At 39.9% G+C, this 26,410-nt stretch overlaps 1 protein-coding gene across 4 annotated transcripts in view; it reads right to left on the reverse strand.

The window, feature by feature from the left end:
- Window positions 1-26,410, reverse strand: part of diaph2 (diaphanous-related formin 2) — a 443,473-nt gene that overhangs the window by 81,893 nt on the left and 335,170 nt on the right. For 3 of the 4 annotated variants that reach the window (XM_025063479.1, XM_025063480.1, XM_025063478.1), the window contains one exon: window positions 2,116-2,749. In XM_025063479.1, the coding sequence (XP_024919247.1) occupies window positions 2,576-2,749 (174 nt within the window). In that variant the 3' untranslated portion in view covers window positions 2,116-2,575. Of the gene's footprint in view, window positions 1-2,115; window positions 2,750-26,410 lie in introns of those variants that run through there. The other variant, XM_025063481.1, reaches the window with a different exon arrangement.

Raw genomic sequence — 26,410 nt, forward strand, 5'->3', positions numbered from 1 at the left:
CTTCTTCTTCTTCTCCTGCTGCTGCTGCTGCTAGTTTAAATGTGTTCCCTGGGTGATCACTGACCTCCAGAAACCCAAGCCGCAGACCTTTAATGAGTCCCTTCTGTCGGAGTGTTAGCAAAATGAACTTTCTTGCCAAGGACACACAAACAGTGACTCTCGCAATGTCTCCATCGCCGGCAGAACGCACGTGGAGCCGATCAGTTGCAACTTTTAGTGGGTAGAAGGACGATCAAACCAAAATGAAAATGTTGGAAGGGAAATTTGGGTCAGTTTTGATTCAAGTAATTTAGATTTGTCTTTTTGTTTTGGCCTTTGTACATCTTTGTTTTTTTTTTTTGTTTGTTTTTTTAACTTTAAGATACGCTATTGTCTGCTAATCCTAAATAATGGAATTCCATTAATTCATTACTACACAGTAGTACTGATATTGAGTCGTATTAATGACTCAATATTAATATAATATTATAATTAATGGATGGATGGATGGATGGATGGATGGATGGATGGATGGATGGATGGATGGATGGATGGATGGATTGATGGATGGATGGATGGAAAAAAAAAGATTTATTTTATTATTGGATCGGATCATCTTTAACTAACATGGTTTTAGCTTGTTGTTAGCATGTTTTTGACTAATTTTTTGTCATCATTTGTTAACATCTGGCCATTAATTAGTTTCTTTTCTATTTAGGTATTTGACATCCCTGACACGGTGGCTCTTTGGCCCAGAGGCAATGTCTCTGTCATTGGTGTGGAACCCCAGGGTTCACCTCCCCGGCAAGATCGAATCCCGGTTAGGGCGTTTGGCGCCTTCCAGTGGACTCACCACCCACAGGAAGTGTGATTTGGGTGACGGTCATGGAGACTGCTCTTCCCCCCCACAACCCGGTAACGTATAAGCGGACTAGGAAGGATGGATGGATGGATATCTGACGTGACCTTCATCTACCAAAACATTTGTGAATGCCATCACTGTAGGAGTGAAGAGTGAGTAAAGTATTGTTTTATGTATACAAATACATTAACGTCTTAACTCACCCATCCCTCACTTCACCCGCGGTGGTGACGTTTTGAATGATCAAATATTCATATGCAGCGATTTGCTTGAAAGAATAATTTATTTGGTCTCAGAGATAAGCATCTCGGGAATCCTGAAGGGAGGGCTGTGTTGTTCACTGCTGCTCTTTGATCAAAAAAAAAAAAAGAAAAAAGAAAAAGCTAAGATCAGAGGGGACCGTGAGGAAAAGGATTCACACTGAAGGAGACTTTACTATTAACGTTAATGGAGAGTGAACGGCTCGGACGGAGCCCCCTGGACATCAGGTCATCATCCTGACACTGGGAGAGACGGCGCAGATGGATGAGGGACGCCCAAATACGTGTTTTAACAGGCTTATGTAGCCAGGAGATGAGGCGCAAGGGTTCACTTTTTACCCTGCCTTTACTCTTTTTATCCTTCCTTCTCAGTAGTTTGATCTCTTGGAAATCACAACAGAACAAAAGTATTGCAAAAGATGTCGATTTTGAGGCATTCAAATTTGAAAACACAAGGGGTTATCTTAGTGGTTAAGCCTGGTTCCAGGCCTTGTTAACCTGGTGCTGGATTTAACATGGTGCTTTATCCTGCCGTGTAGGTCTTAACAGTAGTGAGATACTCAATACTTATACTAGAGTATCAGTTACTCACAGGCTTTTGTGCTACCTACCTAGCACCTCCTAGTAACGTATTATTGAACTGATCCATTCCTGCCACTTGACCACTGACCAGAAATGAGCGGCGACTCCGTGTCGTAGAGCCCACTTTGACCTTTGACCTTTGATGGTAGCAATTCAACTATTCAATTTGTATCGCGTAGAAACGGAAAAAAAAATCACGCAAAGCATCGATATCCATTTCAAATAAGTATTGCCAATAAACGTAATTAAAAATGATGGTATCTCTTCCTTACTAACTAACATCAATTTTTTTAGAATTTAGCATTTCTCAATTTGTCAAACGGTTTGTTGTTTCTTTTTTAGTTTTGGTTCAAGGCTCAGTCGTTCAAAGATATACAGTTTCCTTTCTGAGCGCTGTTGGGCTTGTTGTTGTTGTTGTTGTTCTTTTTTTTAAAGGTTATCAAAGAAAGACATTTGTTAAATCAACACCATTTTAGAGAACACTCTTGTTACACACTTTTTTGTTGTTTTGGCTCAGGTTGTTTTGTGTCTATTTTCTTGGAATGGCACCAGAGTTGGACTGAAAGTGGAGCCGGATATCCACAGTTTCCAACATTCTTGCTCGTATGGCAGCGGGGTTCAGAAGGTACCGTTCACACATGTTCTTGTCAACCGTGAAAACATGTCATTTCTTCACGAAAAAAAAAAACGTCTTAACTGACTGTCAGAATCTGTTGAAGGATGAGCGTTAACACTGATGCAGTTCTCGTTTCTACAACATCAAATGTGTGTCAGTAAGTGTACGTCTGCGTGGGCGGTGATTTTTCTGCTTGTGCATTTGTTGTGGGGGGGGCAGTTTGAAAAGTTAGTTGCTGGGCTTGGAAAAAAAAAAAAAAAACAAAACTGTGAAATCTCAACTCACCAAGAAGAGCATGCGGAAGTTGGCCAGTTCTCCAAAGAATTCCTCCAGGCTGACAGTGTGAGGGTCAAAGGCAAAGTAGCTGCCGAGGCTCTCGTAGAGCTTCTGCATGTTCTTGTGCATGGTGGAGAGTTTCTCGTACTGCTCTCGAGCGTGCTTGCTGAAGCCGTGAGGGGAAAAAAGAAGTCAAGGAAGAGAAAACGTGACTCTGGTCTCAAACACAGCGAAAACATGTTTAAGGCGAACGTCCGCAGTTAAATAATAAATGAATTCCAAATAATGATGCCTGAAGTCTCATGTCTTCTGTAATTAAATAATGCACTGAGAGTACACCTGCCTTTGACTTCATGTTTTTAGGCTGTTCATTATTTTCATCAAACTGGAGCCGGTTGCTTTCCTTTTTGGCTAATTAGCGCTAATCATTCTGTTGCTAAATTAAAGTGTAATCTAATTTCCCCTATATTTGAATAAATGTTTTCCACATTTTATTTCATTACGGAAACAAACTTAAGCAAAAGATAACACATCATTAATGTAGTAGCTGCTGTGGCTGCAATTGTTGTTTGCTAAGCTAAAAGCAAAACCTATTCTCACATGTTTAACTAGGTTCTAGTTCCTTTTTTTTTTTTTTTTTTTTGTTTTTTTAAAACCGAAAGAGGAAAACACAGGAACAAACACATTTGAACCCTAACAGAACCAACGCTAATCATTCTGTTGCTAAATTAAAGTGTAATCGGATTGACCTTATATTTGAATTAATGTGTTCCACACTTAAGCAAAAGATAACACGTTTGCTAAGCTAAAGCTAAACCTATTCTCACATGTTTAACTAGGTTCTAGTTCCCTTTTTGTTGTTATTTTAAAACCGAAAGAGGAAAACACAGGCACAAACACATTTGAACGCTAACAGAACCAGCACTAATCATTCTGTTGCTAAATTAAAGTGTAATCTGACACTTAAGCAAAAGATACCATGTTTGCTAAGCTAAAGCGATACCTATTCTCGGTATATTCTCCCAACTTTGACTAGATTCTAGTTCCCTTTTTTTTATTGTTATTTTTAAACCAAAAGAGGAAAACACAGGCACAAACACATTTGAAAGCTAATACAAGCAGAGACATAATAACACTTCAGCATAAACGGTCAAATAAGTGGGGACAGATAACAAGCGGCGGTGTGATATTATAATGGTTTCAGAATGTGTGGAGTGTTTTACTCTACACACCTCAGTCAAGGTCGGACAAACAAAGGTGTGAATAAAGAAGGTCAGAGAAGATCTAATGTTCCACTACAATGAGCTCTCCATCATCTCCCTCCGCAGTCAACAGCACGGCGAGCTAATGGGCGCAGCCCTGCACTCGTGCTGTCAGCGGGATGACACCGATGCTGCCGGCGAACAGTGGGGAAAAAAAAGCTGATTGCTCTCATTCTTCTATTGTTTCTTACAACAACACCGAGGTCAGGTTGTTGTGAACCCCAACGCCTGCCGCCCTACTCTGTCATTTAGTGAACACCCGCGGCACTTTTCACCTGCTGAATGACTATTGACAGCGGGCGTCAGCTGACTATTATCACAGCGGCAGACAGCGACCTCATGGAGACCGAACACTGGTCCACTCAGACTCAGAGGAAAGGCGCACACAAATACAAACACATCGCACGGCGCAACCCACTGGAAAACAACCTAAATAACACGTGAGCTCGAGCTCTGTAGCTTAATGGATGATTCCGTGTACATAAGAGCTAGTTGTAATGAGTTCTTTTTTGAGTTATTAGCTAGCTGCATTTATTCATTCTATGAACGTATTTTGGAATATTTAAATACGAATATTTGAACTAACAGCTTATTACTATATTTATATATAAGATCAAGCTAGTTTTAGCTAGCTAGTTTCTAGCAATTCATACATAAACCATGTTGCCCGTCATTTTCCAACGTTTACCCATACTCAATTTTTTTTATTGAACTTGTGTATGAAGTGTTACTAAGTTTATGGTCATGTGACACAGACCAAAACAATTGAATGATTTGTGCTAACATCATGCTAACATCATGCTAACATCTGCGTTATATATATATATATATATATATATAATTAAATACATATTTCATTTGGGTGTTTGTTATATTTGTTATTTTTGTGGTTTGCTAGCCATCCACAAACATTTAGCTTTCGCTTGTTGTTAAATGTTCAGTTGTTGCTCCTATTTTCGACATTTGGTCAATTTCTATTTTCATGTACTTCAGCGGAATCTTAGCTAAACTTCGAGCTAAACTATAACTTGATGAAATGTATCCATTCCTCGGGAATATTATACATTTTTTTGCCCTCGTTTTTATTCACGTGTTTATGCTTTAGCTCAGTTACAGCATTTTCATCGATAAAACGTACCCCTTGTTGAACTTGTAGATATTTAGTAGTTATTTAAGGTCTATTAGAAATGCTGCGGGCACAACTGGCATGTGAAATTTTCTCAACATTTTTGGCTTTTGTTCAGCTCTAACTTCATAATGTGCCAACATAATATAAAAATAAATCTAATGGAGTAACAAGCTCAGGCAACAGGACGGTGTAAAAAAAAACAAAACAAAAAAAACAATGATGTGATGCTATTAGAAACTAACCTTATTATCGCAGCAGAAGAACAGACATCGAGTGTTTGCGAACATTCATTATTCCAAATGCATCGCAGTTTAATTGTAATAACAAGACACCATCACTGTTACGGTCAGCACTAATGGATCCTTCAGACACTGTTTATGAGCCATAAGAATTTCCTTCTGTGTATCGTAGACGCAGTTAGAGCCAATTAGAGAATTCAAGCACCGAGGATCTCCTAAACTACGCAGACTGATGGTTCAGCATGTGCTGCAGCAGGTCAGTCAGCATGTGCCCTGTGGTCCGGTCTGAGGTTCGGTGTGAGGATTACGGGTAAAGCATGTGACCTGCTGGAAGTGTTGCTAGCTCGAATCCAAGCGTCCAAGCAAGGTTGTGGTGTTTGGAACCAGTCCTAAAGCACCCTCTCAGAACTCCTCCCATCCCCACCAGCGCCCCGGTTCCCATGGCCCACTAGACTGCAACCCAATTAACCTGTTCCCGCACCCACCCTGCAAATTGGAATACTATTGAGAACCTGACAACGTGAATAATTTTACCTGTACAAACCCCATGTATGAGTTGCTGCCCCCTAGTGACTGGAGGCCTGTTATCATTCAAGCATCACAGCAGTGGTACACTTATGTCCATATTCGTGCCATATTCCATTGGAAGCCTCTCGCGCTCCCCGAAGATTGCCCGCCCCACTATTTGAGAATGACTGATGTACCGTGATTTAAAAAAGAAACAAAAAAAAACTAAAACTACTCATCTTTTTTTAAAAAAAAAAAAAAAAAACTAAAACTACTCAACTTTTTTTTTTTTCTCTCTCTTATTTTGCTTCTTCTGTGCTAAGTCGAAATTTATTTTAAAAAGTTTGACCCTTTTTGCCATTTCGCAATTTGGGAGTTCTGCGAGTTCCTCGGCGTACGTGTTCATCTGCACTCACCCTCTCCAAGCAATACCACGATCTTATTAACAGCGCTTTCTTTTTTAAAACAGTTTCGTGTTTTCACTCGGCTTTTCTTCTGGTCTACCCATGATTCAACAGGTCATTCCCATGGACCTAATCCTCTCATTCCTAATTTATAGTCTCTCTCTTTTCTTGTACGGGATGCAGTCATTACAACCTTCACTCTTTTCCTCATTGACCGACCCCGGCAGCAGCAGCAGAGGCGGCGGCAGCGGCAGCAGCTGGGTTTTCAGAGTGAGGCAGAATCATCCATCCTCGCCGCTCATTCTACGGGTATAAATATTTCAAGGACAGACGGAGTGAATAAATTGAGAGTAAAATTGACATCAAATCTGGCGTTTTAATTTCCAGAGGAAGAGGAGGAGGACGGGGATGGGGAGGAGGGAGCTGCGAGCGAAGATGATGGAGAGGAGGAATGTTCAGAGGAAGGTCCTGACCTCCGCATCAAAGTGTCAATATATTTTACTGAGGCAGTGATGGATGGGAAGATGAAATAAATATCACTCTCCCACCCCTCACCTTTATCTCGCTCTTTTCTGATAAATGCATATTCGACGCTTAGGGAATCATAAATTAGGGTTCCTTAAAAGAGGAAGTGATGGTAATTATTTCTAATTTTGGAAAGGGAAAGAAAAATCCCAACCAGTGGTCAGGGGCATGCGCTGCTCTGATTTGACCCTCGGTGTTGGTCTGTGGAAGCTTTGGGATTAAGAGGAGCAGCGGGGATGGGAGCAAAGCTCAGAGGCTCAGAGTGGGGCCCAACGTTGGAGGTTCCACAGTGAGTAGATATTCTGCAGGAAGAGCATTAAATAAACATTAATGTAAGTAGGTTACAGGAGATTTATTAATGAGTCTTTTCCAGCCTCACTGTTGCCTTTTATGCGGAGCTTTAATAACTCTCTCATGCACACCAGTAAACAAAGAACGTAATTTATGGCCAGGCTCATCAGTGACCATTCTTGAAAAACTCTTCAAACTTTGTTTTTGCTAGTGAATTGATTCTTTTTTTTTTGTTGTTGTTCTTCTTTCTTCTGCTGCTGCCAGTTGTTATTTCAGACTTTTTAGCGTAATAACAGTCAAATTTGATTAAGTTCCAAATGCTGATCTCACTTCGCTGCTGTTGAACGTCTGGTAGGCAGGCTCTCCGAATGACCTAAGAAAGTGATCTCAGCCATAACGTGATGAAAAAAAAAAAAAAAACAGATTCTGATTTAGATTTTTGGATTTCAGGCAGAATATTTCATAGTAAAAAACGTTGACGCTCACGAAAAATGACGTCAAATGCAATCAGTGCCAGGGACAACAGCAGTCTGAGCAGACACAACTCAAGTGATAGTTTTAGGTCCTCACATTTAGCTTCAAACAAAAATACACATATATGTCTTTTTAACTATTTTTCCTTTCAGCCCTGGAGCCACGTTCCCGCTCTGGGATGCTCAGGTTCAGCTCACAGTTCTAGTTTCTTCGGTAGGTGAGGAAATCAGAGACTGACAAACAGGATCGGGGGCAGGCCATAGGCTGCTTTAACTTTTTACCTTCAGACACCCCGCTTCTGCTCCGTGATCTGCTTTAAACCCCGGTGATGTTGAAACCAGACAAAGCTCAGACTGAGAAGTTCACTCCGAGTTTCTCCGTGTGAGAGTGAAGAGTTTTCCTCACAGGGCAACTTAGAAATTATCACCAAAGAATCATAAAGGGAATGAGTCTGAGTGGAATGATGTTGAAATGAGACATGTTACGATACCTCCATGTAAGTGACTATGGTATGGCTTGATGTATGATTTGGTCTGCTGAATCTCCAAATCAATTCATTTCAAACGTCCCCGTGTTTCTTGTCTCTGCTAATGTCAGAAGCAAAATTTTGACCATCATATTCCCTTTCTGTCTGTACCAGACACACCTTTGCCGTGATTGGATCTTCCTGTACATATCCCGCCTTCAAAACCAACAAGCAGAGCTCTATATGGCCCTATGTTTTCCTTCAGTTTGCATGATTGGACATTGTCCACTCCGGAACTTTTCATCATCAATTTTACCTAGTTACCTAGTAGTTATATGTAGGGGAGGAATTGAGGGTCCTTGCACAGTTGGGGGGTGGAGTGGAGATACCAGTGCGATCATAAAAAATCAGAACTTTTCATCATCAATTTTACCTAGTTACCTAGTAGTTATATTTAAGGGAAGGATTGAGGGTCCTTGCACAGTTGGGGGATGTAAGTGGAGATAGCCAGTGCGATAAAAAAAAAATGGATCAAAAATCATAATGCTCCGCTTTGAGACACATGTCAAAGATTTGAGAGTTTTTTTTGATTATAAAACTACTACTAACTACTTGTTGGTTGTGGGAACTGGACTAAGACAAAGAGGCAGAGGAACGAGGGGCGGTCAAGATTAGCTAACGGTTAACTACTGTAGCTCAATGCCCGTTACAAATATAAAATTAAAAAGTATAAATGCAATAATAATCCAAAAAGGATTCCAGGAGCGATTATTTACATCATGGAATATGAGCCTAGGTTCAAATCCCAGCCAAATTCCAGACCACTTTGAAGTTAGTGGTTCCATAGTTAGTTAGCATAGTTAGCATATTTGCCTTGCAAGCAAACAGCAGAGAATCCTAGATTCCCAGAGGAACCACACATCCCTAATGGTGCCTCCCTTGTTGCAGCCTGTAAGTTGAAACCACGTAGTTAATAGCGCCTCCGGTGGCAAATCCTTGTGGGGCGTTTAAGGAAGTCAATAATAAGAAGAATATATTCCACCTCCATTATAAATATCACCAACTTGTACATGGACATTTTTCATTGGTAAACATAATTCAAATACACTGACGGTATTAGTATTAGCAGGCATGATGCTATAGTGAGTACCGGAGAGTGTAACAGTGGCAGTACCGGGTACTACATCCACTAATAGAACAAGAGGCAGTCAACAGTTTACTTTACTCTAAAGACGATTTGATTTGATTTAATTTCTGCAAATCTGTATGTGTAAACATGTTCACTTCTTTTTTTCTCTTTGGATAAAAAAAAGATTCTGCGATACATACGATTCAGAATCAGAATCAGAATTATGTCTTGATCTGTTGGGATCACATGCTAGTGTACCTGTAACGAAAGTCTCTCCTGCTGCAGTCTAATCAATGTAAAGACTGCTGTGGATTCAGAGCTGATGTAATGCGACTGTGTGGGTTGGACACTATAGAGTGTGAGTTTTTATTCTTCTTTATACCGTGTGTGTGTGTGTGTGTGTGGATGTTGACAGTGATGAATCACAGCTGCTGCTCTGCATTTCTCTCTCTTTTCTGTATTTCCCTGTTTCTGTCTCTTTGTTTTAACCCTCTTCATTTCCCTATAACAAGGGTCCCCCCCCCCCTTACTTTGTATGTACAACGGGCTGCTTTCAGAACACCACTGAACCGGCTGCTGTTTTACACTAGTCATTGTTGAAAACCAAAGAACGTCTGAATTCAATTCTGACAGGAGCGTCTTAAAGGGATAGTGCAGGTCTTTATTTGATGCTGACGCATGGTCAGTTCAGACAAATCATAAAGTACTTTCTACTCCAGTGACTAACACCAAGACAGTTCCGGTTACCCTCCACTTTGCAGCCATTGCAACAACCGATACCACATATTATGGAATTAATTGCAGCTAATTATCAGAACGATTTACATCTTTGGCCAACTTTCTAATTTCTTTCACTTCAGTTGTCTTTACGTCAGCGGCGAACTGTAAACCGACCACAGAAGGCAACAGTGGCTAGCGCAAGCGTGGGCAAACATTGTCCAAAAATTGGTCCAAAAATTTGACAGGGGGTGGTCGAGTGAAGATAAATGACATATAAAAGTCATGCATAAAGGCTAAAATGCTTTTAGCCTTTTTCTACGCCATCTATTGGGAAAATGTGGGCATTGCAGGGAAAAGGCAGAAGTATAATCCCAATGCAAACCAATTATATAATTCGGACAAGTTTGACAAGCCGGATTACAAAGCTGAACGGGCCGCATCCGGCCCCCGAGCCTTAGTTTGCTCATGTCTGGACTACTGGCTAATAACAATGGTGTCCTTTAAGGACTTTTGTGCATGAGAGAGAGAGTTATAGCTTCTGTTTTCAGTCTGTAAAAAAAGAGCGGGGATACAGAGAAAAGGAAAATGAGAAGATGGAAGGAATACTTTGAGGAGTTGTTGAATGAGGAAAATGAATGGGAAAGTAGAAACGAGGAACCAGAGACTAGTAGGAAGAAGGTAGATCAGGTTAGAAAGGATGAAGTTAGAAAAGCCCTGAAGAGGATGAAGAGTGGAAAGTCAGTTGGTCCCGATGACATACCAGTGGAAGTATGAAAGTGCTTAGGAGAAGTGGTGGTAGATTTCCTGACTGGGTTGTTTAACAGAATTTTAGAAACTGACAAGTGCTGTGGCAACCCCTGAAAAAAAAAAAAAAGTGACAAAGCCGAAAGAAAAAGAAGAAGATACAGAGAAAAGGAAAATGCGATTTTGCCTTACAGTAAGATTATTGGTTTGAAGCCCCACGACAGGGGTTCACCAGCTATAGTTGTCGGAGGGCCATAATTTTTCTGGACAGGCACCTTTGGGACCAGACACTTAAATAAAATTTTTTCTTAACATTACTATTTGATGTTTTGGAATCCAGATGTGGACCAGATACGATGGCCTGGTGGGCCGGATTTGGTCACCAGTTGGTAATCACTGGTCTATAGTATAGTATAGAGTTCACATGTTTTCACTTATATTCACTTTCCGAGCACAGCTGTTTGTTTCAAAATGTAACCCCACCATCTCCCCCCCAAAAAAATGTCTTCAAAGTGTCCCCTTTAAATGCACATATACGTTTGTTCTAACCATGAGAAAAAGAACCTCATTCTCTATCTTTCTACCTTGCCTCGGTGTACTGGGTATCACTCCGTGTACTGCAGGTCTGCGGCGTACAGCTGTGACATTGAAGTCAGTGAATACACAGTGGACAACAAAGACTCATTCATCCTGAGCACCACAGTGTGTTTTGTGTGTGTGTGTGTTAACAAACAGAACAAGTCACACCACCCCCAGTGTAGACCAAGGTCTATATCGGTTTAGGCCGCACGGCAATTTTTTGCGGTTATATAAAAAAATATAAATATATAAATACACGCACGTACACACACATGACATATGTACAAAGTGAGTCAGAGTGTGCACGTATCGATCATATTCCTCAAGTAAAACGGCTGCAGCAGTGTGACAGAGAACAGCTCCATTCAATAACCTCTCGGCGGCACAAAGACACTCAGCGGGTCACGACGTGTCTGTGTCTGTACCGAGCATAAGGGCATTGATTTAGCCTTAATTGACTTCTTCATAAAAAAAAAAAAAAAAGTAAAAAAAAAAAATTCAGAACATGTTCCTGTTGTGACGACTGCTAGTGTATTTTTACCCTCGCACGCTAACCTTTTCTAGCATTTTCTCTGCTGATTTTCATCATGGGTGAATGCACGGGGGTTTTCGACTTGCGCCGGAATTCTGTTCCCAAAGCACGTAATATAACTGGATATTCGCCATTTGTTGGAAATCACATCATGCCCATCAGTACCTACAGTATGTCACTCACCTACGCTAACGGAGTGGTAACATCATAATCTAGGACATTAAAACATCAGAAGAGTCTGACTTATACCTGGTAGCCCCAATGAAGGGCAAAATGCCTTCCCTACCTCCCCCCAAAAAAAACAAAATAAAGTGAAAGTAGCATATTCCAATGTATGACGTACCGGCGAATGTAAACAAATCTGTCTTCTGTATATAGCGCCACCTGGTGACGTATTTGTCTACTCACGGTGACATACGGAGGCGCAAGAATTTTTTTTGGGTCGTCTCGCATCATGTTTCTCAGGAGTTTACGAATAATGTCTATTGACTTGGGTCACGAAGATTTGTGACTTTTAAACTGTGGGTGCCCAAAAAAAAAAAGTTTGGGAAACACTGGTGTAGCGGTTAGCACGCCTGACTCAGAAGCAGGTAGTTGTGAGTTTGCTTCCCAAATATTGGGAAGCGAACCAAATATTTGGCGCTTCTTGATTTCTATATTTCCATTTGGCTCTTAAAATAGAACAAGACTGCGCAAAATTCACACGGCAACAAATGTAAATAACCTTCTCAAACCTTGTTTTTTTTGCAGAGTGCTGCATCCGCTTCCTGACACGTTCGCCATATTTTTGGCTGTTCTACGAATGCTTGAATGATTGGCAGGTCCTAAAGGACATCTATTTCTCACAACAGGCAGGAAGAGGCAGAGTAAATGCCACAGCCAGGTGGTGAAGAACTGAGCGGAATATTGGCTTTTTCTTTAAGTATGAGAAGTCCAGCTTTCTCCTTTATTAGATTACAGACAGACATGAGTGGTAGATGAAGCTGTCGTGCAAAGGAGTTGGGGAAGGTAGGGGGAAAAAAAAACCACCGGGGGGCAGGAAAAAAAAAAAAAAAACGAAGACCAAATCTCCACCGCGTCACTCGTACCAGTGCAGACTTAGAGACTATTTTTAGAAGAATTCATCTTAGACTATAAATAATTAACTGATAATTATATCTGGCAATCAGGGAGAAGATAAAATGATCCTCCCACATGAGTACTTTTTGTGATGAAACACAGCGGGAGGCGGAGGGTCTTTGTGTGAGGCATCAGTCAGAAAAAAACGCCGAGTGTCACGGGGGGGGGGGGGGGGGGGTAAGAATGACAGACACATACAGTCAGATGTGTTTGCTGGAAGCCTGGAGAATGCGTGGATGATTAGTGCCTAATGAGTGATGGAAAACTGGTGTTTACAATTCATTTGTTTGTAGAGTAACAGAGATGCGGAACAGATGTTTTCCATGTGTTTGTTTTTCACACACACGCAGACACAGATACTGTTTTTTTATGGAGTATGCGCGTCAGGTTTTAATTATTGTTTGTAGGGACAGTTCTCTGTACACGTGTTAATTAAAAGAGACTTTAAAATCAAGGACATTTTTATATCACTGAAAAAGAAAAAAGAAAAAAAAAAAACTTACACCAGGAAATTAGTTCTGATTAATGCCTTTGAAGGCGGATGGTTTGAAGTCCTGCTCCTGTTAGCCAACATTGATATATTAATTATTGAAATATTATTGAATTCCCGAGGTTAATATTTTGAATTATTTACGCATTTTGTAGAATTGTAGAATACCACTAAGAAACATTTCGGTAGCATTTGGTTACGTTTCATATGATATTTTCCACTCTTAAATGCTAAATAAAAATATATTTATAACAATTTCTCAACATTGACATTTGAGTTATCTTATCTAAACAGCAGATATTTCCTCATACTTTAAGCTCTTTTGAAGGAATATCTTTTTCCACGAACCCCAAGCTCCCCGTCTATTTTAGGTTTTTGTTGACGTGTGTTACCTAATGTAGACCATCATTTGGAAGCTTCCTGGCTAATGAATATATCGTAATTCGCGCCATAGTAAAGGTCGCAACAGCAAAAGGACAAAAAAAAGGTGCGACCTACAGGAGTAGCAGATACTGGTACACAAGCCTAGAGTGCCCTCTAGGTGCTGTCAGTGTATATAAGTTATACTGTACATAAGTCCAGCCAAAGGATGAAAAAAGTGTGACTTATAGTCCAGAAAATTCGGTACTCATTATTTAACACAATTAAGTTTTAAGCAACACCTTATCGTATAACACTAACATATAAAATAGAATGTCATATCTGACAAAAAAGACATGAGATTTTTGCCCTGGCCAGCCGTTGTTTGCCTGTTTTCCACTTTGAATATATATATGAAAAAATATGAAAAAATGTTGTTATTCATTTACAAACGACAAATGAAAGTCTAATCAAAGACAACTCATCGCTTATGATCTCATCCATATTTTTCATCTCTGAAGTTGTATCACCACCTCCATGCCAGGATATATATATATATATATATATATATATATATATATATACACGCAATGGAGAAGATGATTATACTGTATACACTGTATCTAAATATATACATATATATATATATTTAGATATATTTAGATACCTATATATATTTAGATATTTAGATACACATATATACATTGCATATATATATGTGTGTGTGTATATATATGCAATGATAAGATGATTATACTGTATCTAAATATATATAAGTATATATATAATGTAGAAGATAGGATATATATAAATATATATATATAATGTAGAAGATACATATACTATATATACTATGTTTATGTATTTGAAAATATATATATACACACACAGAGACACCCACATATACTGTATATGTACTGTATATATATATATGTTGTTATGATTCAACTGCTGCTCGTTAGTGACCAAATCACATTTTTATCCATTGTCATTCTCCAGCAGCGATCAACAGGTGTTTTGCATTAAGATTCAAACCGTGTAGGCAACAGTTGTGAAAATGGGAAATAAAGCAGATGACAGACAGAGATGGATTGACAGATGTGGATTCCTAATTTGACAGCTGGTCCTATGCAAATGCGGGAGATGCTGCCTTCATTTAAAGGTTGCTCAGTCGTGGGAGGAATGAGAAGGTAATGAGAAGACAGAGCGGAAATGAAATATGAGCACAAGTGCAGACTGAGAGTCTGAAAGGAGGTAGTGTGGTGAAGGAGAAGGTGAGGTTGGTGGCAACAGCAACTTTATTTTTACAGGTGCAAGGCAATCGTTGCCAGGAGGCACTTCATTAACTGCTTGTCAGAGGACCATCGCTAAATACTTCTACTTCTACGTCTCTTCTGAAAGAAGGTGTGAGGAGAACTAAACTTCGAACTTCAATCTATTTTAAAGTCACATAAAAGAAATCTGCTTGAAATCTTTGCCACCTTTTCAAGAGCAAATCTTATGCTACAAGAACAGAGTGAAGATTTAAAAGTAAAAGTGTCGATTCTCCAGCTGGCATTACAAAATTGTTAAAACTTAAAACCTAAAACTGAAAAATGTTATTTCTACTTTTTGTTGTTTTTTTTTTTTTTTACCTATTCCTTAGCAACCATTAATTGACTTTTATCTTGAGCCAAATTTTGGTAGATTTTTAATTTTCAATGATTCCAATGGTGTCAAACATACGGCTCACGGGCCAAAACTGGCCCGCTAGGGTGATCAATCTGGGCTGCTTGATGAATTTTTAAAAATAAAAAATAATAAAAAATAATGCTTGATGAATTTTTAAAAATAAAAACTAAAAAAAAAAAATTAAAAATACACCAATGCTTCATGTTCAGGATATTTTTGGTAAAATAATTCATTAATAAAAATGATATCTAATATACTGTACTTGCAAGTATATTTGCATGAAAACTAAGGGGAAAACTCATTGTTATTTATAGTTAATTATGTTTTTTTTTTTATCGACTTTATTCTTATACTCTTGGATAGCTCTTATTCCCGAGGCGTATTTTAATTACTGTACCTTTTGGACAGTTTGTTGCTAACCTTAGTTGACGTCGTGTTACCCAACCCATGTCTGGAGCCTGTGACTTTTATGTGAAACGTTTTTTTTTTGGATCACCTAGAAAAGTGCACATATTTTGGCGAGTGTTAAAGTTGACAGGCCTCCCTCTAGCTCCCCCATCGAGAAACCTTTTATAAAATCAATGCTAGCACTAAACACAGCTCCTCCCCGCGGAGCCGAGCCCACTATCAGCCTCTGGTGGAAAAGAAAAACAGACAAACAGATAAATGAAAGCTCCAGCAGCTGCAGCCTGTTGAACTGTGTACAATGACATCAGTCCTGACAGTTATAGAAAAAAAAAATACATAACAAGGCAATTCAGCTCCAGAAACAACCACAACAACAAGAGCATCAACAACAGCTACATTTAAACCTCACTTCCTCTGGCCAATTATGATTTCCTCTCTGCGCGGAAACACAACACTGTCTGTGGAAATCATCTCCGCGGTGACATTACAACGGAGCCTCTGCGCGTATTCAAGAACAGACAAAAGCACCGGAGTAAACATCTGATCATATTATCCCTGATAAAAAAAAAATGTATAAATGGTTGTTTGTGGAAGAAAACACACGAAGAAGAAGAAGTCGTGAGAAAAATGTAGAGAGCACCAGGGGTTGGTTGTTAGCAGAGGAAAAAGTTGTCAAACTCACTCTGGTTCTTTCCATAAAGTCTACGGCAGAAACAACCACAGACTCTGGCGTTCAAAGATCTTTGAGAACTTCGAACCCTCCCTCGCATTTAACACTTTGTTGTTCATACAGAGTTCCATTCATCTGAGCACAATTGATCTCATTAAACTTCCTGTTTACATGGACCAGCGGTTCTCAATTATTTTCCGTCACGAACCCCCCCCCCCCCAAGGGACTAACGTTTTTTCACAGTACAAACCACTGTATGAGTCGCTGCCACCTAGTGACTGGAGGCTTGTTGGTTCAAGCATTACAGCACCAGGCTGTCACCAGGCAAGGGCAAACTAAGGCCCGTGGGCCAGATGCGGCCCATTTGGCTTTTTAATTGGGCCCAACAGTGTGACCCGCTCCATTATTTGAGAACTACTAAGTTCCCCTAAAAAAAGAAAATATCTTGATGGTAGCTACTAAATGCTACATAATACTAATCTACAAAGAGCAAAAAATCGCCAACATATTGATTAATTAGAAAACTAAAAAAAAAAAAAAAAAAATAGAGCTCACCATTACAATTTTTCATTTCAATGGATGTTTAATAAACGCTGAAAAATCCCCGGGCAATTATTTAGATTTTTCTTACCTACAGTATGTCAGGTCTCGTTTTAGCTATTAACAGTATTTTCAAACTCGCATTCAATTTTTGTTGCACTTTGAATGGTCTGCCACATGTGTGTTCGAAAACTCACTTTTTTTATGGGTTTAAAAAAAATAATAATTAAACCTTTATACCGTTCGATTTTGAATGACAGTTTCACATATTTAAAAGTCACTTTTGTATTGAGCCTTTGCTAATGTGCGACCCCAGGGTGGATTCATTAACTCTCGCTGGTTTCTTAGTTACCACACCTGGATGTTTCTTCATCTTCGTCATTCAAAGCCATGGAGACCTGAATGGTCACGGTGCTTCTTCATACAGGAAAAAAAAAACAGCCTTTTATGATGGTACAGCTGCATTCTAATTACCACTCAGGGTCTATGTATGTGTGTTATTGTATGTGTTTACGAAAAGCTATATTCAGGTCGCTTTTTATCAATACGAGCAGAGCCGGAGTGTGCGCGGTAAGCTGATGGTGGTATTGACCAGGAGACGATCAATACCAGTCATTAAAATGCAAATGTGTTGTTTTTTTTTTTTTAAAAAAAAAAAAAACAAATCCACCACGAATGCCTCACCCATACCAAGCAGCAGGAAAGTAATCAGGAATCAAAGCGACGGGGAGAACGACGGCGGCGGTCTGCGATGAAACAAGAGCTGAAATAAGAGCAGTTCACACAGTCGATACACAATTATGTCATTATCTGAGGATGGGGAGCAGCGTGAGACGATGTTGGCACGATTCCTCGCGTCTGTTACAAAGAAAACTGGAATGGGCCGCCAATGAAAACTGAGATGCGTTAAGGAAAAAAAAAAAAAAAACAGTGGCTAACATGATCAATAAAAAGAAAACACCTTCTCTTAAGTAAACAGTTTCAAAGTATTGACGTTTTGCTGATTGTGCTAGTTGCTCAAATGTTACAAGTCAAGAATGGTTTGCTAACGTTTGTCTGTCTTAACTTAACTGTCTTTTTTGATCCACGTGTAACCGTTTCTTTAAATACAGTCACTGTGCCGTTTACTGTCCCTGTTTTTTTTTTTACTAAAGTCTTCACCAGGCAAGGGCAAACTAAGGCCCGCGGGCCAGATGCAGCCCATTTGCCTTTTTAATTTACTTGTCGGCCCATTTGGCTTTTTAATTGGGCCCACCATACTTGTCTAAATTACGGTATTGATTTCTATCATTGTATTTCTGCTTTTTCCCCTGCAGTGCCTGCATTTCCCCATTTGATGGCGTAGAAAAGGCTAAAAGCACGTTAGCATTTTAGCCTTTACGCATGACTTTTTACATGTCATTTTCACATGAACGCCCTCATCTATCTGCTCCTGACCCGCCCCCCTGTTCAATTGTGGCCACACCTGGACTACACAAACTTACGGAAAAAACAAAATTTAAAAACAAATTTACGGAATATACTGTTGTGTACAGCCACACATGAAGGTAAACGACAGCAGAAATCAAGCGTGTGAGGTAAACAAAACTTCATTTCATCAGTTGTACTTCATTAAACACTTAATTGACCAACATGCCTCGAGTCCCTACACTCAGGAAATGAAGGCGCGAAACGGAATCAACACCGAATGTTAGGGGACCGTCTGTCAGTAGGGACCGTCAACAAATCTTCACTACAAGGAGAAGGCAAAATTAGTTCATACTGCTGAACAAAGACCCTGAAGATGCCGTGGCTGCTCGAATTTAGACAATAATTGCCTCTCGGGATTGTACAAAAAAGTTAGCGAAATGAATAAAGAGAAGAAAAGCAGACGGGCAATCTGACGGAGAGAGAAAAAGATGAAGAGGAAAGGCAGCAATATATGAAAGACAAAGAGAGTTAAAGAGGGGAAAGACCAGGATCATCTTTTGTAAATTGTATCATCTATGTGGAAGTGGAGACGCAGATGGAGATAAGATTTAGGGATAATCTCCAACTAGAAAAGAAATCGGAATCTCATTCCACACTGACAAGCTACCGACGCTAATCTCTGTGGACGACAAACAGAGTCTGTGTGTTTTTAATACTTTACGGAAAGAAAGAAAGAAAGACAACTAGAATGGAATGAAAGATTACTTACAGTAAGTGTAGCTCAAAGATTATATTCTAGCTGAGCCAAGTCAGCTCAGAAATATATCTCATATTTAATAAAAAAAGTCAAATCTTAACATTAGCCAACAATAAAATTGATTATTATAATATATAAAAATAATAATAAAAATTCAAAATTTCACAAAGTCAGACCAAAAGCACCCAAGAACAGGACCAAGTCCATCCATCCATTTTCATCCGCTTATCTGTTACCGGGTCTCGGGGGCAGCAGTCTCCACCCAAATCACACTGCACCGTACCAAACCTTCCTGCAGGTGGTGAGTCCACTGGAAGGTACCAACCGCCCTAACCGGGATTCAAACTTGCCCAGGAGGTGAACCCTGGGGTTCCACACCAATGACAGACATAGCCACAGCGCCACAGAACAGGTCCAACTTTAAAATGAAATTTGTTTAAATTGAATATGCCTGTTAAATCTATTAGCGTTCAAGCATAGAACTAATCGTGATGACTCGACAGTATAAATTTAAATAGGACTGTCAATTAATCACAGGATACCTAAAGGAGGAGGTAAATTGTCATTCCTGAACATGACTGCCGGAACAGAAGACAAAAAAAAAAACTTTTTTTTGGTGGGTTGGTGGGTTTTAATCATTAATGTACATCTAAACCGTAGCTTGTAGATCACGTCGAGAGTTGTTTTCGAAACTCGAGTGAAGCCGTTGTCCTCAACAATGTTAATCAGTCTAAGGTCCTTCACGAGCCACATGACAATCGTGTCAGTCAGCTTGTCAGTCACAGACCTAGTTGCTGTCCTGTGCTCGATGAGGCTGGTCTGATGAGTCTGACTGGGACTGGATGCGGCCCGTTCAGCTTTTTAATTTGGCCCGCCAAGCTTTTCCAATGTATATAATTTATTCATATTATCATTATAGTTCTGCCTTTTCCCTGCAATACCCACATTTCCCCAATAGGTGGGGTAGAAAATGCAAAAAACATTAGCATTTTAGCCTTTATGCATGACTTTTACATGTCATTTATCTCAGTTCACACATACAGTACACTCCATCTATCTGCTCCTGACCCGTCCCCCCTGTTCAATTTTAGGACAGTTGTGGCCCGCGAGTCAAAAAGTTTGCCCCACGCCTGGACTACTGTGTTAATTTTCGACATCCCTTCTTTACTGGTGATTATGTCGCAGAAGAAAAAGCAACTTTGTTTCATCGACTGCGTTGCAGGAGTGTACAAATTAAGTAATCCTTGGAAAGGATTATTATCTTTCATCCGCTCTGCATCCAGGGAAAAGGCCGATAGTGCTGTGTTTCATATCAAAATCTAATAAGCTTAAAGGTAAGTGTAGGGCTTAGTATTCATTTGTGGATCGAGAAAGCCATTCTGCACAGAGTTCACTTGTAATATGATAAGGAGATATTGTTCAGGGATTAGGTTATCTCCCCCGAGATCTATTAGTGGATAAGTCTTCTGGCTTGTCTTATGAATCATTACCTTACCGCTTACGATCGGATCCGCGCAAGCTCGAAATGCAAACACAATCAGCACACACACTTATGTGCACATACACATTAAAACAGGGTGTTGTAATTTAAGCTCTCGTGTTTAACAGCTTAACACGCGTTTTCAAGAGGCAACGTCAGAAAGAGAGCTCGTCGCGGTTTCAAGCAACAAACAAAAGGTCAGGTCGACCACGGCTGGGGAAGTTGTACAGTTCAGGATGAAGGATGTTGAGGTTTGGGATTCTTGAAAAACATGAGCGTAAAGAGATGCAGGTTTTTCATGTAGCAACTTGTTTGTCCACTACGTTGGACCTGGACGATATGTCAGTCATGATACAGGTCTAATCCTGATGACAGTCATTGATTAGTCTCGGTTCTGATTGGACAATGATGAACACACTGTCCATCTTTCCATCTTCGTCCGCTTATCCGTTATCCGGGTCGCGACGGCAGCAGTCTCTACAACCGCCACCCAAGTCACACTGCACTGCACCAGCCCCTCGTGAACCTTCCTGCGGGTGGTGAGTCCACTGGAAGGCGCCAACCGCCCTAACCAGGAGGTGACCCCTGGGGTTCCACACCAACGACAGAGACATTGCCTCTGGGCTTCAAAGCGCCGCTACACTGTCATTCATTCACTCATTAATTCCAACACTGCTCATTCTTCTCTGGGTCACATACAGCGTCAAACAACCGATGACTTTCACCCTCATCTCATTATCACAAGGGCTCAAACATTTGACATTCTCGTTGGAAGAGCATGAGAAGCGTCCCACCGCCGGCATGTGCCCATAAAATGTAAATGTAACTTCACGTCAAAACTTCTCAATTAACACCCAATAACCAAGAGGTAACAATGCACATCAAAGTCGATAAAGCAAATACAAAGGTACCTCACATTCTCAATGACACAGCAGACAGATTGCTACAGTGATCCCTAATGACCCTGATCATTTGCCTAAGAGTTGCAAAGAATCTCTGGAGTTGAGCCGGCGCTCCTCTATCCTCTGCTCCAGCCGTGTCTCTGCAATAACAACCCTAAGTGACATTAAATAAAGGGACGGCTGTAATCTCATTCCTCAGATAATCCAGAGGCAGTCAGGCCGGCTCCAGCAGAGTGCTTTCTGACTATTAGCACCAAGAACAGGCAATCAGCGGAATGACTGTATGAAGGACGTGGCGATGACTAATGATATTATGAACACATTGTCAGGATGGATGAGTGGCTCCGGCTCTGCTGTTACCCTGTCAGTAGCAGTCAGAAAGATACGATCGGTAGGGGGGAAAGAAAAAAGAGTGGACAAGAGTGACCGACGGATGGATAAGAAGAAAAAAAAACAAGTCTTTTTCTACCAGTTAGAAATATATTAGAGGTGGGAAATAATTCTGAAGAGAGGGAGAGAGGGAGAGACTGCAGTGTTGGTTATACATCAGATCAGAGTCAGAGGTTAATGCCTGGTCGGAGAGAAGAAATCACTCTGTGGAGGTGGTTCCAAAGGTATGAGGACAAGAGAGTAACAGTTCGGAGATCACGCTGAGAAGATGGAAAGGAGTAAAGCAAGGGAGATGAGAGTATTGGCAGATAAAAGGGATGGCTCACTAGAACTTTTTTTAATATATAATATATATGGATAAATGGATGGATGGATGGATGAATACTGATACTGCAACTTGGAGTATCTGCAGATACCAATATCAATCCGATACCTTCTTTTTCTCCTCCAGCATGCCGCGGGCTGCCGTTGCTGAGAAGATAGTGTCCCTGTTTACAGCACGTTGCGCGAAGTCAAATTGAATATTTGGGTTTGGGTTGATAATGAAAGGAAGTGATATAAAGATGGAAGGAAAAGGAAAAATAAGAAAGGAGGGAGTGCAAGAAAAAAAGGAATAAAAAAAGAAAAGCATAGAGGAGAGAAGAAGGAATTTGAAGATAACAGATAACAAAACAGATATTAACAGGTTCTTATTAGCATTTCAATTCAGGGGAGAATTTCTGTCCACTAGAGGGGCCATGGCGGAAAATATTTGCGAACTGCTGATCAAGACTGATCATTTTGTTCGTTGTCTGTGGTACAATCGCTCTCTCACTTTTATCATTCCCCCGCAACTTATATCTGCTTTTGTACAGTGGTTGGACAGGAAGTATTAAAAGTGGACTTTGATACTCAGATCATTTTATCTCTCTACAAAGTGTTGAGATGAAAAGAAACTTCCTCTTTACTCCCGAGGTCAAAGACTCCGAGACCACACTCTCGTTAGAGTCGGAGTCTGACTCAGGTCTCTACTCGCTCTGGCTCTGAGTAAGAAAGAAGTACCGCAGCAACAGCCAAAGGAGAATCTGCAAAACTTCACTTCGCTCTTCCTTATGAGATCAGAAAGATTAGAAGCGAGGGGGTGGTTGGGGACGACAAATGTTCTTTTTTAAAGTCTTTAAACCTCAAACAAAGGAAGGAACAATCAAATATAGTCTCGCTGATTCCAAACATTGTTACCCAGGAAAATGAAATAAATGAACACGAAAGATGATCTAAGGCTTGGACGGGAAACTACAAGCCATCGAAGAGAGAAAGAATCCGCGGATCAACGTTAAGGCAGGATCAGAGAAAGTCAATCCAAGGGTTTACACACACACACACAATCAGGTGTGTGTGTGTGTGTCCTCACAGATGTTGAAAAGTGTTTGTGTTACAGCAGGAGAAGAAAGTAAAAGATTAAAATGAATTAGAGAGTTTTTCATGTTATTGATGTTTGATTTAAGGGATCGTAGGATTTACTGTGGCAGTTTTTGTTTTTTTGTTGTTTTTTTGAAGGAGTAGCTGCAGTAATATTTTAGCAGAATAAATATAGATAAAAAAATAAATAAACATTAGTTATACTTCTCCGGTCGCTTTTACGGCAGGTGAGGGTTTGTTGAAGCTCGACGCACCACTGAAGAACAGGCAGAAGAAGGATCAGCAATATACACGTACATGTACATGTACTGTGTAGGCTTCAGTAACTGACAAAGTATCTGCATATTGTTGCATGTAGTACATTTATTTAAACAATGTTTGTTTAAATAAATATAGTACTTTACTATATATTGTATTGCTGTCCTCATATGCTAATCCTGGTAGCTAATCTGCATATTTGGCGCTAATTTCTTGGCTAATTTTGACAACTTTTTGCCCAGTTGTTACCCTCCTAGCATAGGCATGTAGCTAACTTTACAATGACATTTCTGATGATTTTTTTCTATAGTGATTATAGGATTTGTTAACACTTTTCTGAGCCTCTGGTTAAATCCAATTTCCGGCTTATCTTGACTATGTTGGGTTAAATCCAATTTCCGGCTTATCTTGGCTATGTTGTAGCTACTTTACGGCTAATATTTCACTAATGCTAACATTTGTATAGCATTCAGACTTGCTTAGTATGATTCTGAATTTATTACAGTACATCGGGTATTTGTTTGTCTGCTTTTTTTTTAGTAGTTCTAGTGATCATTCTGTCTAGCTTCTGTTTTTCAACTTCCTTTTAAAAAATTCAGCAGTGTTTTGATAGGTTGAATCTCTGGTTACTTTTAGCTAGCCCTTTAACTGATGTGTAGTCCTACAAACCAGTACATCATCTCACATTTAAAGTCTTGTGCAATTACAAGGCCCATATAGTAAAAGAGCTCAGATTTGTTGCTAGAGGAACCTGGTTGACATTTTCCAATGCCCCTACAAACTATTATCCAAATTTATGGACTGTATTTTCTCCCTTTGGGCAAATTAACCAGTTCATTATGCAAATAAGGTCTGTTAATTAACTCAGGTTTGCTAATTGATTATCAGATACGCTCCATGGTCCATACAGAGCTTCTCTGGCCTTTTAGTAGCTTTAAGACCCTGCACTTTGTGAATAAATGAGTGAAAGTAAATAAGGCTGCGGGTCATTTCCCGAGTCGTAGTCCGTGCACACGACGGCAAGCAAGTCGGAGGACAAAGTCGGAGAGAAGAAGATCTCTAATTAAAATGAATCTGTGACAGTCACAAACACTAACAGCTACAAACAGAAATGTGAAGGGAGTCAACGGGGGTTTGGCCATTAATTGGTAAAATGAGACTCATCAATCACACAGAGGGAAGAAGCAGCGGAGACAGAATCCTGTCAGAACCTCCTGCTGCGGCTGCAGCAGCAGGACCTGGCGTCTCGGGGACACCGTCACGTCGAGAAGATGCTCGGTTTTATTTTTTTTTTCTCACCACATGTGGCACTCACTTCTCATCTCTGCAGCTCATCCTGAGAGCCTTTGTTGTTTTTTTTTTGTTTTTACCCCTGTCCTCTTGGTTCAAATCAGGATCGGCTGCTGTTCCCTGTCAGTCAAGTCAGAGTCACAGTGTAGCTTAAGTTCAGAGATTTTACCTCTCTATGATCAGGTGACAGACGAGGATTATTCTAGTTTTTTTTATTTAATTTTTCTATACAATAGTATCTGGTTGTATAGCCCCTAAAAACAAGATATTTTTTTGACCAACTTTTTATAGTTTAGCTTCATTTTTGACATAGCCTTTATCTAGGCAATCGTTTCCTAAAACTTTGACCAACAATTTTTAAACTGAATTAAGAATGAAAATTCGATCGTGTCTAATCTTACACTTTTGCGTGGCTTGGCGTATTTCTTTGCTAACTCTTATATCGCATATCTTTGTTCATTTTAGCTACTGCTTAGCCGACTATAATCATTTCTAAAATTCTGTTTTTCGTTTCACCTTCAGCCTTTTCATTGTAAATGTTGCTACTATGATGGCTAATATGTTTTGCTAGCTTTTTTTAAAGCATATTTCTATCTATAACTATCTATTATGGCATTTCCCCCTTCCTAATTCATTCATAAGATAGCTTAGCTTACTTGTAGCATCTGTTACAATTATTGTAAACCTACAATTGTTAGGTTATGTGCTGCTATTATTGACTACTGTCTATATTACCAACCACTTTTACAGTGACATTTAAGGCTGCAAATGTTTTTTGTTTTTTTTTTTATTTTATTTTATATCTCAAGAATGTTTTGCCCTGCAAATTACTGCCATTAGGGATTTCAGTCACTCCTCCTCCTGCATTTGATGGAATGATTTAGCAACTGTTCAGAGACCCGGGGATTTCATTTAAACGTCAATTGAGAATGAAATCATGAAGCGTTGCAGCACAGAGCAGGGACCGCGGCACATGTGAGCATAGTCCCTGTCTCCTGCAGGATTAGAGCACAGCAACAAGTCCTCCAGGGAGGGGTGGAGTGGTCGGGGTGGGTAGGGAGTGTGTGTGAAATCAAATTCAGGGGCCCGTGACAAATGAGAGCGGCTGCTCCTCTTTCTAACACCACGCGGTAGGTTCAGGCATTTTGGGTATGCACAGTAATACCTTGAGATACGACCAAGCCTTCAAGCTAATTTTTGCTTTGAGATACGAGTAAAGATTCGAAATACGAGCAGGCTTACAGACGCCGACGTTAGGTGGCCGAGCACTCAAAGCAGCCCACGCCGCCTCACTCGTTCACGTGTACGTTGACTTCCTTACGAATCTCTCGTGAGTCTTCCGTATTGTGTTTGCGTTATCTACATGCTGAGAAGAAGAAACGCATGATGACCATGGAAATAAAGCATGAAATTGTCGATAAATACGAGTGTGGTGCCCGCTAAAGCAAGAATACAAATCGAAAAAAGCAACAAAAAAAAAAAAGAAAAAAAAACAAACGCAAAAAGAAAATACGTAAGTTAAGTTAAGTTAAGTTAAGTTAAGTTAAGTTAAGTTAAGTTAAGTTAAGTTAAGTTAAGTTAAGTTAAGTTAAGTTAAGTTAAGTTAAGTTAAGTTAAGTTAAGTTAAGTTAAGTTAAGTTAAGTTAAGTTAAGTTAAGTTAAGTTAAGTTAAGTTAAGTTAAGTTAAGTTA

The sequence above is a fragment of the Cynoglossus semilaevis genome, chromosome 15, assembly GCF_000523025.1.
Source record: "Cynoglossus semilaevis isolate Cse_v1.0 chromosome 15, Cse_v1.0, whole genome shotgun sequence".
Lineage (NCBI taxonomy): Eukaryota > Metazoa > Chordata > Actinopteri > Pleuronectiformes > Cynoglossidae > Cynoglossus > Cynoglossus semilaevis.